The following is a 16755-nucleotide window of genomic DNA, read 5'->3' on the forward strand; positions in this document are numbered from 1 at the left end:
TTATATATACATACACATATAAACAAATAAAATACACATATACACATGTGTATAATGAATAAAATACACATACAAAAGAATAAAAGCTGACAAAAAATAATGTGGATCCTTCCAACTTCTGCTAAGTGTACAGAGTGGTCATAAACAACATAGCATTTTTCATGACTAGCAAAGTGAGTAACAGAATTTCCTCATGCTACAAATAGACACCATTGCCCTGAGATCTAGTCAGGTAATCCCAATCAGGAAAACACTGCATGAGAAATCATAACAAAAAGTTATGGAATATTATTTCTGCAGTAAAACTTTACAAGGTGTTAATAAAAAAAAAATATTCCTGTTTTGAACAGATAATTCAGGTAAGAGTAAATAATATATTTTGTGCCCTTCCACAACTGTTAACAACAAATCTGGATGCCAGTGACATTGCTTAAAGAAGGAAAATGACAGTGATGGATTACCTCTGTCTGTACTTCAGTCCCGAAAGCCTGCTCTTACCTGAGCGGTTGTTAGGAGACATGCGCACGGGAGAGATGGAGGGCGTGCGTGATGAAGAGTACGGTCTTTGCCGATCCCTTTCTATTGTTGAAGATGAGGCTACAAAGTGATACTGCGACCATCCATCCTGCAACATCAAATGTTGCGACAGCAGTCAGTGAAAACGCCATACAGTTCCCCATTTTAAGTACAGAGTATTTTCCTCCAGTGTTTTCGCTATGTATACACAAGGGGCCTACTATCTTTTTCCTGCCACTGGGTGGCAAATATTCTTAGTGGTGCAAGCTATGACGTGCTGACTGTACTGACACACCAGGAGAAAAATTAAAATGCAGAAATAACACATTTCAGAAAATCTCAAATTATGAAAACACTGAACAACTTTTTAGGCTAGTTAATAGTTCTGTCTTTTTCCATGCCTCTATTTTCACATTGCAAATGGCATTCTGGTTATGAAAATATTCTAAATCATAAGACTGCTTGTTTTCACAGTGAAAATCAGTTTTTGCTTTAAATCATTTCTATCTTATAAGGAATTTTTGGAGTAAGTAGATGGGGAAGCTCCAGGGTTATCAAAATTATTGTAACTATTTGGATATCTATAGTCTAGATATATTAACTGCCCATTTGTTCACACGAGGGAAAAAGAATCAATACATTTTCCTCATTGCATTTTTCTCCAAGATGTACAGAAAGAAATTCTATTCCTTCTATTTAAAACTGTGGTAATGGTGACGTATTTAAAAAAAAAGAAACAAAGTAATACAAACACCAGAAACAGCTAGTTCAGAAACAGAAAAGGAGAGTTTTAATAATTCATGTTTTGTTCCTGTACCGTAATATAATGCAATAATCCAAAATAATTTACTTTACATTTTTAAAAGGCTATTAAAAATAGTTTGAAAGTATCATGAGAGAAGTTGACTTTTGCTAGTGTTCCTATTAAACCACAGTATTTCAAATGTCTTAAAGTATTGACAGTTTTTAACTGTCTTTATCACTGCTTAATGTTAAATCTAAATCAGTAACACAGAGTTTTCCCAGTCTCGCACCGAAGGCATAAACCTTTTAAAAATGCCTACTTTCTGTTGGGTTCAGTGGAAATCGAGTCAAGCACCTGGCATGGCGCTAAACAAAATTTTTGCAATGAAATGCTGAATAAAACCAAACACAATATAATATTACCAAAAACCAGCTGGAATTTTCCTCTTGCTTACAGAAGAATAAAGAATATTCCCACCCATACCTCAGGGTACTCCAGGCATCCAACCCTGAATCCCACCCCCTCCCGCTCTCTGCCTTTGCCCAAGGCATCTCTCTGACTTTGTTCCCTTCACAGAAACCACGGGCACCTGGCTCTCAAAATTGCAAGAGAAAATGGCCTGAAAAATCCCCCTTCCACTCAACTTCTAAGAAAGAGAACTCAGCAAGAGTGTGACACTTTCTCTTTTAAAAACAGCAGGAGGAAAGAAGATAGTTCAACTTGATGCAGAAGGAAATGTTATAAGTAAATTAGGATAGACAGATGTGACACCTAACTACAGGTTCTGAATGTCTGTATTCCTTACATAACGCATTTGTATAAACAGGCATGTATCTCAAGCCGTAATCTCAGAGGAGAACAAAAGACAGAGTGCAGTCTGGGCCATAGCTTTCACAGTAGAGTCAAGACCTTGCCTAGAGTTGACAGGGAAGCATTTGTCCAGAGAGGTCACTCATGTTTAGGACACTTCACTGAACTTCAGCTTATATTTCATGACAGTCATATAAGAAAAAATAAGGAAGAGAAACAGTTAATTAATAAAAAAATAGGGTAACTTGAAAAAAGAAATAGTTAATCTTTAATACCACTTGCTTAAACCAAAATTTTCTATATCCATTCTTTCATTTCTGACAAGAAGCTTCTACACAAGCTGCGTCCTCCAACCTAGAGGGAGGATTAATCAGAATGCAAACAAAACCATCTGTAAAGGTCTAACTTCTTAATGTTAAATCAAATTGCAAATTATTAGAAACTTTTCAATATATATGTATGTAATATGTATATATATAAAATACATATATATTTTTCAAAGATAACTAATAGTTTATAGTTATAATGAATAGCTTAAATCCAATAATCTTATCCAAGCATTAAGACTGTAAATAACATACTTAGCATTATTTTTACATCTCCTGTTAATAATAACTTGTACGGTGATTTCTCTACTATAAAAATGAAGCAGCAAACATGAGAGAAGCCCACGCCTTTATCCTGCTGAAGAAAAATGGTTCCCTTCTTCCTCCTTCCCTGGGGTCAGAAGTTCTTACTGGGAAGGTGCTTCTATAATTCACTCTGTTATAGTTTTCTGATCATTTATTTTCTCTTAAACAGACTGCTGAAGAGGAAGATACCAAGAGGACAGATTCTAGATCTGATAAAAGGAGAAGGAATAGACTATTTATTACTGTCTGCCTGCAAAAGGAGGAGACATCAGCCACGCTTACATAGCGCAAGTCAGAAATGCTTCCAGCTTTGTGGATCTGGACGCATGCATGGCCAGGTACGCTCTCCTTTTGCACTCTTGCTTCCCTCAAATAAATCCCTGGCATGTGGGTCAGGAAAAAGTGACCTGAATCTTCCCCTAAACCTGTCTTCCTGTTGTCTGTTCCATCTGTGTTGCTTACATTAATACTTGGACCCTGGCTCTGATGGGAATTGGATGAAATAAATCCCCGTTATCTGCACGGTCCCACAGACTCTACAGGAATAGCGCACGGCACCAGTTTTGTTCCGCAGAATATCAAGAGGTACTTTGTTAACATTGCTTCCTCAGAAACAGCATTGCAAGGTGCCTCAACAGTGAGGGAGCAAAATCCAGCTGTAGTTGGGATGCTGGCAATAGCATTCTTCCGTGTGGCAGACGTTTTTCCTTCTTCTCCTCCCTGCAAATTTTCATTTTTCTCTGCTGAGAGTAGTGCCTATAACGAGGTCCTCAAATAAAATCTGCTACAAACTTTCAAGTTTGCAAGCCTGATCAGCTCAATAACACAAGTCACACAAACAGTAAACTCGAACACAAGTATTGTGGTGACGTGGCATTGCTTTTGACTAAACAAGGCGTATTGCTATCACTGTACGACAACCTTCACGGTGTTTTTCCACAGCATTACGGGCAGCTCCCAGACCTCATGGTATTTCAAAACCCTAATACTTTTAAGTCATCTGTCTTTAGCTCTCCTCTGCTGCAAGGAACAAGCTTCTTCCCTTGGAAAGGTAAACAGTTTGTAACAAATTCATTAAAACCATCCCCATCAACAATTCTAAAAGCTATTAGCGTTAAATATTGAAACTAATTTTTAAGAGCCTAAAGGGAGTATTTCCAATTTAATGCTGAGATAAATACCACCTGACGTGATGGCTGCTTTCATTAGTTTGTTTCAGCTCTAGTGCCCGTAATGAAATTTAATTAAATTGATTTGGGTACTTAAAGGTACAGTATATAGTAGTGTCCTGCAGAGAAGAAAGCTAACTCAAACGCAAAGTGTGTGAGACCGCATTTCAGAAACCAATTTACCAGCCACAAACGTGATCTAGGAAAGGAAGAATAAGACAAGCAGATCTGACAAATTGGAAAGAAATTCAATGTAATTCTATTACAGAATGAATGCATTTGTTAACTGACAGCAATTAATTAATAGGTGGCAACTGCACACTATAGGAGGGCACAGAACAACCTGAGTACAGAAATACCATTACATGTCCTTATCATCTCTTCCAAGATATCTTCTACTGGGCATTTCTCTATATTTTGACTATAATGAATACATGTATTCTCCCTCAATCATACTCCATGAAGTCCAAACGTTAACGCTTGACTGGCAGTGACATGGTTCTGATGATACATTCTTGGGAAAGCTTCAGGGATTGGATTTGGGGCGGGGGCTGGATAACCCCTGTAGAAAACAGTCATATTGTAGTCTCACTGATCACCTTTTACTGGGCTTAAGGAGTGAACAGGTCCTTTGTCCCCCTGCTCAACTTTAAGTTATTTTGAAAATAAATAATTTTCTTCAGGCCTATGGGAAATAATTATTTTGTCAGGGTGACTAAGCTTACTGTGCTAAACACCTATTGCATCTTATGAAAATATAATTTGGGTTTTCCACATTATTCTTTTTGTGTTCAAAATGCAGCGGAAAAAAGAAAGCAGTTTTCTATTGTGTTTGCAAGAATTTAAAATTTTCAGAACTCTCTGGTAGCAGAGTCCTTGACTTGAGGACATGATATGCGGAGGTAGGCGATATCAGACACGCCATTTTCTCACTTGTAGTACAGTAACACTGTGAGGCCTGAATGAAATTAAGCCCTGATGGGAACTGACACCATGCTGACACAACGGAAAACCAGAGCTCCTGCCTGAAGAATTCACAGATGAGAGAGGAAAGAGAGGGGACCAGATACAATGAGGTGGCCAAGGAATGTGTGGTGGAGTTGGGGAGAAGCACCGACATCGCCAGCCTTGGTGCGGTGCCCAGCCTGGGTGACCTCATGGCATCCAGTCAGAAAGAAAACTCACATTAGCTCATGTGCCAATAGCCACGCAGCAAAAAACAACAAGCAGCCCTACCCTCTGACTTATTATGCTGATCAGCTGCTAGGAAGACACTGACCTAAAAAGCACTGAGTGGTTTCGAAAAACTGGTGGCTGCATGCACATCAGTATCTTTCAATGCTGAAGAGTGCAATCTGCCCTGACTCCCGGCCACTGGTGTGCTAACATTGTCAGGAAGAAAAAGAGCAACTCCGTGGAAGCAGAGAAATCCCACTAGGGAAAAGAAACAAAAATGATGCAGCAAATCCAATAATGAAACAGCTAAAACCTGAGAAACTATAGAGAATGTTGCATCCTGCCTCCCCCAAGTTTACAAACTCTCCAGCGTGCTACTTCTTGTTTCAGGCCTCATCCACTTGTGATTTGATTTAATAGACATTTTTCCAAATGACTTGAAGCATACAGGACCAGACTTGTTTTGTCATCCTACTCCCTTATCTGTAAGTCAGCATTTTACCAGTTCCAGGAATTAATTGTAATAATAACTGCTCCTATAATGGCAATAAGCTGTAGAAGTGTGAAGTTCTGATAGGCAACCACTTGCAGGAATCAGTAACTAGACCCACCACAGTGTTAGAAGTAGGTGATACAGCAACAAGGCGAAGTGCCTGTAAGTACACAAGGTAGGATCTACTCGCTTTGAAACTCAGCCAGACATTGCTCTGAGTTGCTGGTGTTGCTTCTTTCGCAAGCTGAAGCACTGCTGTCAGGTTAAATGAAACATCCTGACTGGTGTGCACCAGTGTGACACTGTCTAGAGTAAAAGATAAATCTGATGTGAATTAAGTCAAGGCTCATCAGACTTACACAGGTCTGGGCAATTCTTCACTGGGAATTTGTTGTCACGATGCTAATAAGACATAACAGAAATTAGAACTGGATCAAATTATCTACATACATTGACATATGAAAGTTATGTGCATGACTTGACTGCGGTGAGAAATCTAAAATGGTAACAAGGTTGGGGTGATGCACATATGCATCTCATGGAGCTCTTTAATGGGATTTTTGAAATAATGTGATTTAAATGTTCACCAACCACTACACTTATCATTAGGCTTTATAACCTTTATTTTCTGTTAGTACAAGAGGAAGAATAAATAAATTTCCCAGTGCTTCTCAACAGAGATATGGAGCCTGACTTCTCTCCCTCTGCCAGCCCCATGGCAGCAGAGGCTAACCACCCCCCACCAGCACACCTGAATATTCAGTTTGCCAGCAGGACTGCTCCCTCCGTGCCACCAAAGTAGCTGACAAGGAAATGTCAGCTGCTGAAGGACAGACAGAGAGACGGCTGTTCTCTAAAAAAGCCCCTGCTTTTGTACTGAAGTGTGTTTACTTTGGAAGAGGGATTTCACCTAAATTCTTACAACTTCAGCAACTCTAGAAACACTCTTGAAAAACAGAACAACCAGCTTTAGATGAACTATATTAAAAATAAAGGTGTTCTTTCATTTTTTCCTTTGAATTTACAGTGCCAAATCCTATTATCAGTAAATGATTCCTGAAAGGATTGTCCTTTCTGGATTTGCTTGTGTTGTTTCCAGGAAAACTCAAAACCAGAAGAGAATTCCTGGGCATTGATCTGCTTTATGATGTATTCTGAATAAATCCACTTCACTGATGGTTTTTTACTGCCATCAGCTAAGCTACAAACAATTATAAGCAGTATATTGACACTTTTACTCCCAAGATTTTGTCTTTTGCTTCCAAAGTGGGAACTCAAGATACATTGTTGAACAGAGGAGCAGGGATTGAGGCTGGAAGATCTTAGCGTTCTCCCGGCTTATACACTAGCGGTTGTTGCTTGGGTTAAATCCTTCAAACTGATTCTGCTTTAAGTCTGCAAGTGGAAATCTGGAGTAATTTCACTGGCTTCAAAAGACAAAGGGCTGCTGACTCCAATTCGCCTGTCTCCCCTCCTCTCCCAAAGAGTTTACAGCCAGACCCTCAAAATCAACAGATACAAAGTAAAGACATGGATCATTGAAGCTCATCTTAATTTGAGGATTTTAGTATTTATGTTTGTAGTCTTATTTCCACAGCTTATGAAAGCCAGAAAATTACTTAAAACAGAACAATTATTCAAGTTTAGGGGATTTAAACATAATAATTTGGATAAAAGTGCAGTACGACCACTTAGCTGAAGTGGTTAAAGGAAAATACCGTTTGCCTCCCATGCCTTATGATGACGATGATGATGCCAGGTACTTACTGGTTACAGGTTATATTGGGAGCATGATACCTTCCGCTGTGCCAGCCCAGGAGGAAGGCCACTCACTCCTCCCTTGCGCAGACCTAACCGGGGGGAGAGGACGGAGACCCGGCTGAGAGCACCAGGGGAGCAGCACCATCCCTTGAGCCAAGGCACGGAGCAGCGGTGGCTGGGCCGGACTGGGAAGGACCAGACCAAGCCAGCTGGGCGGCAGCGCTGCTGCTGGAGCAGCCGCTTCTCCCAGGGGCTCTCGGCCCCTGCCTCAGTGCCTGATGGCTGGGGGGCTGCCCCGCCGCTCCCCGGCTGGTATGGCTACATACCACATGCACATATCCACTGCTTCAGTCTCCGTTCTTACAATGCACAGTGGGCTTGACCTCAGCACTTCTCTACTTTTTACTCTGAATTTCAATGCACAAATGGCTTTTACTTATAAGTGACTGTTTCTGCATCCCAGACACAGCAGAAGTTCAATTGCTTAAGAAGCTGAAAGAGAAATACATATTTAGGGCAGCATGCGGCTTAAAAAAGGGCTCCTAGTCAGTCATTAACCACCACAAAACTGTCTGGCGCTGGATGAGGATTATTAAGTTTTCTGTAGGCTCTTTAAAGGGACATTTTCAGAATCAGTGGTTAAACTCATTCTTTTCGAAACGAGACGCATACCTCCCAGCCTCCATCTCAGCTTCACTGAAAGCAAAGCCATTACTCTCCTATCGTCAGCGTTCCACCCCAAAATCATTTGGAATATTTTCTCTCCCTGTTTTTCTCTTGTCATCGCAGAGCCTGAGGTACTATATTCTTCTGAGAGTATCACCCCGATTTTTTTCTTTCAAAATACCACAGATGGCCTTGGCCAGTTTTCTCTTTTTCAAATGCTTTTTTGTGTGCAGTATTATCATCTTCTAGTCACCTATCTTCTACTGTAATTTTACATCTCATCCCTTGATTTTAGCTATGAAGAGACACACAATAAAGGAGAGATATGTTAATTACTTGCCAAATCTATCCAAGTGAGGAACAGCTAGGTAACTATCCCTGGTTGTTTTATATAGTGCAACTCTGGGACGTTTCAGGAAATCACTGAGGCATCGCTTTACCTATCCATAATTAATTATTGATTTCCTGTTGTGTGAGCTGTGTAGATGACAAGACCTAATCTGATGAATAAAATAGCTGTAAGAAAAGGGAATCGTATGTGAGGCAAAGCATGAAGGACAAGACTTCAGATACGACAGAGTTCATTATTCATTTTGCTGAGGTTATATGCAGCTAAATAATAAACCTTTCAAAACACTGCAATAAAATGAAATAAATTCATTTTTCAAAGCATCACTTTGCCTCTTAAACAGAAATAAAATCGTTTTAATATATTTTAGAGGAAATGAAGGCAGTATTTGGCCCTTCAGCTAGAATTTCTGTTCTTCTCCTATTTTTCACTGCATAAGGTATATAAGCTATAATTTAAATTGTTAGAATCACAAAGAACTATTTTTGCTTGTGTCTTGCATGCAAAAAAACCCTTGCATCCAAGAAAGTGTTTACAATAATTTTTGACATGCATTGTCATTTGTATTCCAGTAATGCAATTTCACCTATCTTAACATGTTTATGCCCTAGAAATGCAAACTCTGGGTCTTGGCCACAAAATCTCGGGGGTCGGACAAAGATTACTTTATGGTCAGGGTCAGTTTCTTAAGCCTACTGTCCTTACAAAGACTAGAAACTAATCAACACCTCTTACTCTTACTTTGTGTGCATTAAACCATAAAATCAACCAAATACAACTCTTCTATTATACCTGTGAACATAAAAAGTTCTTGCGTGAAGACACTTAAACTAGAGAGTTAGAGGTTCCAGTGGTTAATGCTATGCTGCATGAGTTCTAAGGATATGCTGCTTTGAACATGTAGTTTACCCACACATTTAAACATTAATAATGAGAAATGTGTATTCTTTTTTACTGAAATATCTTTAAGAGTTTTTGATTCAGTAAATAGGAGTTTTAGTACTGTTAACTCAAACAGGAACACACTATTGCACCAAAGCCTACAACTCTCATTTTAGAGGAACCACAACTTTCTTTAAAAGCACTTTGTAAAATTAAAAGTAATAAAACCGATTTAGAAATGGCCAGTGAAACTTTTCATTTCTACTTTCTGCAGCAAGAAGAAGCTATAGCTCTTTTATCAAGATGAACTGTATCAGCTAGTAAACAAAGTAAAACAATTCAGAACAAAGCACACGTACTACAAAAGAGACTCCTTTCAAAATACAACATTTCTTTCTTTGAGTCTGACGTGGCAGACATATTTAGGCCATTTTTGAATTCTCTTAGCAGTTTTAGGAAGAGAAGAGGGAAGAAATGAGAAGGACTTCCCAGCAATTTTCCCCCCACTCATTATTAGAGCATGTAGAACATCAAAGAACTGAAAGTAGGATATTGATGCACCAGCTCAATGTTTCATCACACTTTGATTGAATTTACATGTACTGGCCACGTTACACAAACACTTTTAATCTCCTTATAGGACCCAGAAGAACGAGGATGATGATAGCGTAAGTACAGCAACACACAGGAGCATCAGCCAGAGATGCCCAGTGTTACGCATCAGACCATCACAGCTAGACTATTCACCTCTGAAAAGAAAACACGCTTTGATTAGCCTAATAATCAATTTAATTTCATTTCCATCCCCTCTGTGCTACTTGCATATGCTATTGCTACTAGTAAAAGTTCGACTGATCTGATTAATTTGCAAAACTATAAGCAGCCATCCAACATACCAGTTCAAGTTTGCTGGGACAAACTGAGTTTCTCTCCCATACTTTTTACTACACATGTGCTTTTATCTATGTCTGAACCTAGATATGCAAACATCAAGCATACAAATTAATTAAAAGTGATAGTTAGTTCTGAATGGTAGAGATCATGTCCCTTGAATGAATTTTGGAGAAAAAGATTGACATGAATTAAAAATGGTTTCTCTTAGCATGTATCTTTAAAAGACTTTTGAAAGTCTTTAGAAAGACTTTTGGATTCTTTTCAGTATTGTACATCTGAATCCAGCTATACTTTGTTTGCCATTAATTAATGTTATTTATATTTGTTTTAAAAATTTTAATACATTATTTAAGTGGACTAAAAACATTCCTAGTCCCAAAAGACATGCAAATAATTTTCTTAGGTATCTATCTACTTTGTATTCAAGTATTAAAATCCAATCTTACTCTGAGGAACCGTACTTTTGAGAAGAAAAATTCTGTGGATGTGACCTTCCACTTATGCATAACCCTCCACATTCTGGATGCCTACTCGTATCTCTACCCTAAGGATATTTCAGAAACTTCAGTTAGACAATTCCCTTCAGAAGGAAGGCTCTAAGTCAAAGATACTGACTCCTGGGCTGCATTTTAAATTTTCTTTTCTTCAGAGAAGTTCAAAAGGTGGAGTACTTTAGAGACAGACTTTACAGAACTATGAGATTAAATTTCTCTCTTCTAAATCTGTACTTAGTAACCTTAAAATGGACTTGGGTTTTCAAGTGAAAAATACCTAGTGGTTCCCACATAAGTCAGCTAGAGCTTACCACGAGACTCACTATCAATGCTAAGGATGCTTTAGCATCATATATATGTATGGCTTATCCTAGAGAACTGTTTGCAGAAACTTTGATTCTTTTCTTATTTGTTTAGCACCTCTTGATAGAATGAGAGGGAACGGTCTCAAGTTGCGCCAGGGGAAGTTTAGGTTGGATATTAGGAAAAACGTCTTCACCGAAAGGGTGGTCAGGCACTGGAACAGGTGCTCGAGGACATGGTTTAGTGGTGGACTTGGCAGTGCTAGGTTAACGGTTGGACTCGATGATCTTAAGGGTCTTTTCCAACCTTAATGATTCTATGATTCTATGATTCTTGAGTCTAGTAGGTTTTGGATGAGAAGGGCGTCAGCTTCCACACATCTCTTACTGATGATTTACAAGAATTACTGCTAAGTCCGGTTGTTGAATTACCGCTTGCTACAATACTGAAAGTTAAAGGAAAGCACTATCATGCCTTTAAGGGCCTCATGGGAAAAGCAACAGTCAAGCATAGCTGCAGATACTTTCTAAGCTCATAGCTCAAAACATTAAGGTTTATTCCTTTAGGTATTCCCAAGCTCTCCTTGTTCAGACATCATGCTTAAAGGCAGCGTATTCTAGGTTCATGCTGTGTCACGAGTACATTTTACATACACGCACTTGCTTTCATGTATACATATACGTATATGCACATATAGATATTTACCAGCAAAAAAAACAATACGTCATCACACAGACATATAATTATTTGCAAGGAGTGGGGTGATTAGTTTGGCTTTAACTGAGCTTAGTCATCACATCTGATTTTTTTTTGGACACTATTCAGTAAAAAAGCCTGCACCAAAACAGTGTAAGGATGGGCAAGGCCTCGCTTCAGCTACACAGGACTGTTCTCAGACAATACTATCATCTGTATTGACTCTTCAATTCAGCACAGACTGTATCTTAGATTACTGCTAATATTTTAAATACAATAGTAAACATGGAAAGTATTTTAGAAAGAAACATATAAATACTGAAATAACTGAAAGGTGACTAAAGGAATAGTAGGTGATACTGCACAGTAAATAAACCTTTGTTGAGAGTGTCACGAAGAATTTAACTATGTAAAATGCAAAATGATTCAAATAAATGAAGTCTATTATACAGTAAACATGATGGAATTCAGAAGCATAAAACATTTGAAAACATCTCCCTCTAACAGTTGATGCAGAAACACAAATTTTGATACTCCATCATGTGTTGTCATTGTCATACAGGTAAGAACATTAATATCTTGGATTCCAAAGATTTTTTACCCTCTTCAGGCCATGTAAAATACAAAAAAAATTGTAACAACATAATGGCAATCCCTTCTCTTTCTAGTATTGTCTGGTACTGTTAATAAACTCAAAGGGGGTTAGAAGAAACTAGGAGAAATGTTACTTGATATGATGGATATGCTATGAAAATCAGAACACAATCTACTTGACTGCACAAGTGAAATGATAATTAATTTCATTAAAATAAAATCGGAATAACATTCAGTTTGACCTAACATTTTGTAATATTTTAGGTATAAATAGTGTCTTTTTTTCTAAATTGTTCTTCTTAAAACTAGCTAAAAAAAATGAATTAGAATAATACAGCTAGTTGAAGACACTTAATAATATTTGTGTTACGCCAAATGCTGAGAAACTCTCTCTCTGCCTCTCTCTTTTTTTTTATTTAATTCAAGCACAGTTTATACACCATTTTTTCCATGTGTGAATACTTCTGAATACTTCTGCATATGCCAAAGTTTTTACCTGTATAGCTCAGCTCTTATTTATTTGCACAATTTCCTCTTTAGGCATCATGATTTTGCTCATTATATGTAAATTCCTATTGTATAGACAAACAGGATATTATTTAAGCAGGCAACTGGCAATGAAAAAAGCCACAAATGCTAAAATTTACTTGACAAAGTTTTGAATGACTCTTAAAAAAACAATCCCTGGGAAGGCATATGCAATCAAAACAGGAGGTAAGTTGAATGATAAGTTTATATTACACAGTGATGCAGCCTAGTGCTAACTGCGTTGAAAAAAGTAGCATCAAGGTAAAAAGGAAAACAAAATTCTAGACTAACTTCTCATTCCTCACTGAAGAAGCTTTGTGTCTCCAAGAAAGAATGTGAAAAGATTAACAGATTATTCTTTGGTCTGCCGCTTCTACCTGTTATTTCCTGCAGAACAGAAAATATGCCTTTGCTTTAATGAAGAAATACTTCATATTTGCATGTCCTTTGGGAAGGGCAAACCTATCTTACGTGAACACTGGAAACTAATATATAGCATAAAATGTAGAATTAATAGTAATTCAACACACACACACACAAATCAGTAATACCATTTTTTTCTCTGGTACTGAAACCAATGATAATTTCATTATTAAGTATTTAACAAGATTGCCATTTGAAAAAAAGCCACATTTAAAATGCTCACGTGAATGTGAACAACATGTTTTTAGGCAAGAAAGACTGAAAGAGAAAGAAAGAAAGAAAGAAAGAGAAAGTATATATTTGAAGACTATAATTTTTTTGCTATATTGGTTATAGAATCTCTATCTTCCAAAATTACTCAGATGTTGCTTTAAAAAGGCTTGAATATGTTAATTCCGCAGAAAATTTCCACATTTCCTTTATTTAAAATCAATTTAGGAATTTGCTTAATTCCCGATTAACAACAAAAAGTAATGTCGTACATCAGATGATGAAATGCTGGGCATTTTAAATATCATATTCTTGTTAGCTCAAGATTAAAAGGATTTACCCTAACCTTGAAAGATATTTATGTTTAAACTATTTAAATGAGATCTTTTCTGATGCCTTCTCTCTTCCAGGCAAATTTAGTAGGAAAAAAATAAACTGAAAGAAATAGCATAACTACTATGTCCTGTGTGATCAGCAAAAACATGTAAACTCCTATGTTCTCGACATATTTTATCAGAAATAATACACAGACATATATATATGTATATATATAAAGCTTTCTACATGGATTAACTTGAATGCTGTGCATATGTAGAAGGTATTTTGTTTTTGCAATGATGCCAGAAAGTCACATTTTATTATGAAAAAAACGTTAGGAGGAAAAAAAAGGGCTACACTTCGTTAAGGAAATGGAATTTTAGTACCTAAAATTAAATAGTGCCTCTAATAAAAAAATGCCCAGTTGTGCTAATTCTCATCAACTGTACTTATATCTGAAGGAAATCTCCATTGTTCTTATTAATAGAGATTTTGAAAATTAACATTTCAAGAATTTAATTGACTCCTGGACCCACTGATTTTTCTATAGATATCTAGTTTACCTGAGATCCTCTTACTGAATTACACAGCTATTGCTTTTTTCTTAGAGATGCCATTGGGCCAGAAAAGAAAGCAAAACGCTTGACAAATTTAATCTGCTATTGCAACACAGTGCTTATCAACAACTGTCTTTCTGTTTGAAAGGTTCAGACAATCAAAAAAGAGATTACAGAAATGCTAGAAAGCTTATCAGGGAACTGAGTGTAATGCACTTGCCCCTCTCTCTGGTATACGCTGTCCTCAAAGAGAGCAAAACTCCGCACGCCTTCCTCACGTGGCTGAAATGAATGGGACTGCTCTCCTCAGTGAAGCGAGATGCTTTTCGTCTAGAACCTACGGGGTTCAGTAAATTAAATCGTACAATTTTAAAATATATACTCTAGTAAGGTTTTGTTACTTTTGAGTCGAATGTCTCCTGTAGAACTCTTCTGGGTACAAATCTCAGTATGCATGAAACAACAATTCAACACTGGTCAGCTGACAGCCAGAATACCTGGGTTGGGGAATAGATTCTGGTTTCTTGGCTCTGGGAGAGAGTATGCTGAGCGTGCCATGACCCAGACTGGTGGGTTGGTGAAAATCCTCTGTCATCAGTCACACTGAAGCTTGGGGCCGCCCACTGCCATAAATCAATCAATCAGTCAATCATTTATTAATCAGGTACTTGCATTTTCATAGTTAATATAAAAATGGGCTCTAGACAATGCCTTCTCTATCATGACAAGCTAGTTTTATATTACAGTGGGGGGTTTACATTAAATTAATCCATCCTTTTTCTAAAAGGGTGACACATTATCTGAAAAAGGCCTTGCCAATTGTATATAACTAAGTTAAGCCCCGCTGAAAGATCAGCTCTGCAAAATACATATGCTCATGAACAATCTGAGTACACGAATAGTTCCTTCAAGTCAAGCCACTTTTTTGAGGAACTATTATGTTCTGGATTCAGAATTTAGATTCTTAATGTAGGGTTTAAGTTCTGCACAGACCTTTTCACTAGATAAATTTAACCTAACAACAGCATCTTTTTGTGGGACGTCTGACTGACAATAACCTTACCAGAGGAAAATCCAAAGGATGTGTTCCAAGTCTCCATGATAGCACGATGTAATTAACATTTTTAAAGGGTGAGTAGGTATATTTTACTTAAGAAAGGACTTTAGATTCTAAAACTCCTTGATGAGGGTTTTGAAGTTTATTGCTGGCAATTTTCATGGAACATTTAGCAATAAAGGACCTTCTCATAGAGTCATCATTTTATTATTCTGAAAGTCACACGAAAAGAGAGTCCTCGTCTAGATCTGGACTAGCTTAACTGCTTCTAAGGCTTCGGGCAATTCGAAATACCTTTTCCAGCCAATGACAGACAAGGCCATCTTCAGAGTGACTACTCTGACTTCATTAAATGCCTATCACAATAGTACCCCTGTTGTAAATGGCACACTACACGCTGAAGGATGACCGCCTTTAACAGCCTCCCTGGTTTCAAATAATTGGTTGCATGTTTATTCATATGGCAGGTGAATAGGACAAACATTTCTATTATTCTATGCAGAACAGAAACCTACAATAATAAATGGAAAAGAAAATTTCTACAAATTCATTGTGATCTCTTATATATTGGAAGACAGAATAAGTGTAAACATAATGACAGAATGTGAACACATTTTGTTGGAGCCTAAGTGGTTAGGCAAAGCAATCAATTAATAGAAAACATATTCTTCCTGACAGTTCCTCCAGCTCTTTCATATTACATACATTTAATGCTAATTGACACTTGTTTTTAGCTAATTTTTTTTTCATTTTTAGCTCATTTAGCACAACCCTTTTGCTCAAATTTCCTCATGTAATTTAACAAGCTATCTGTGTTTAAGAGTAGTTGGTTGTTTTCTTGAATACTGAGATAGGTAAGAGTTTACCAGCTAATGGAAATCTGCTCTCTTACAGTCACATTCGTGTTTTCCAAGGTGTCCCCAAATCTTCAACCAGCTAAGAGCCTAGAGACTGAAGTGGGGTCCAGTGTTCCTCACTTGGAAATAGGTGTCTCTAAAGAATCGCCAGAGTAGCTTCTTTCACCTTCCTTAGGTGGCTAAACATAAATGGGACCAGACTTCTCTCTGGAGACTGCACGCAGCACTAAATTCTCCTGCTGACTGTACAGGTTACCAAGATACTTGAAGAAGAGGGGCGTACCATGAGTCTGAAGCACGGGGACAAGTGGGATAGCTCCCCTACCTGGTTTGTCATAAGTCATGAGCTACTGACCCACCCACGGGGCTATGGACCATGTGATCATTAAGCACTTTTGAAAATCAGATTTTAAGTATTTTGGAAAGGACTCACAAAAACAGAGGCAGATAAATGATCATTTATGAAAATTTAATTCTTATTGGTAGAGAACGAAGAACTTTGAAAATGACATGACATTAAAGTCACTCTTTGGGAGACAATATTTCATCTACTGATGAAAAATTGTGACGATCACTTCTTTCTTACTTGCTAAGCTTCAGCAGTGTTTAGAAATTAATCACACTA

General features: G+C 37.6%; 1 protein-coding gene across 1 annotated transcript in view; it reads right to left on the minus strand.

Annotated features, from left to right (window-relative positions):
- CTNND2 (catenin delta 2) overlaps positions 1 to 16755 on the minus strand; it is a gene marked incomplete at both ends in the record, with an annotated part of 558729 nt that overhangs the window by 14408 nt on the left and 527566 nt on the right. Inside the window, one exon of the mRNA XM_082315082.1 lies at positions 499 to 625. Coding sequence (XP_082171208.1) covers positions 499 to 625 — 127 coding nt within the window. The remainder of the gene's footprint in view (positions 1 to 498; positions 626 to 16755) is intronic.

The sequence above is a fragment of the Platalea leucorodia genome (assembly GCF_965183815.1).
Source record: "Platalea leucorodia genome assembly, chromosome: 1".
NCBI classification, from domain to species: Eukaryota; Metazoa; Chordata; class Aves; order Pelecaniformes; family Threskiornithidae; genus Platalea; species Platalea leucorodia.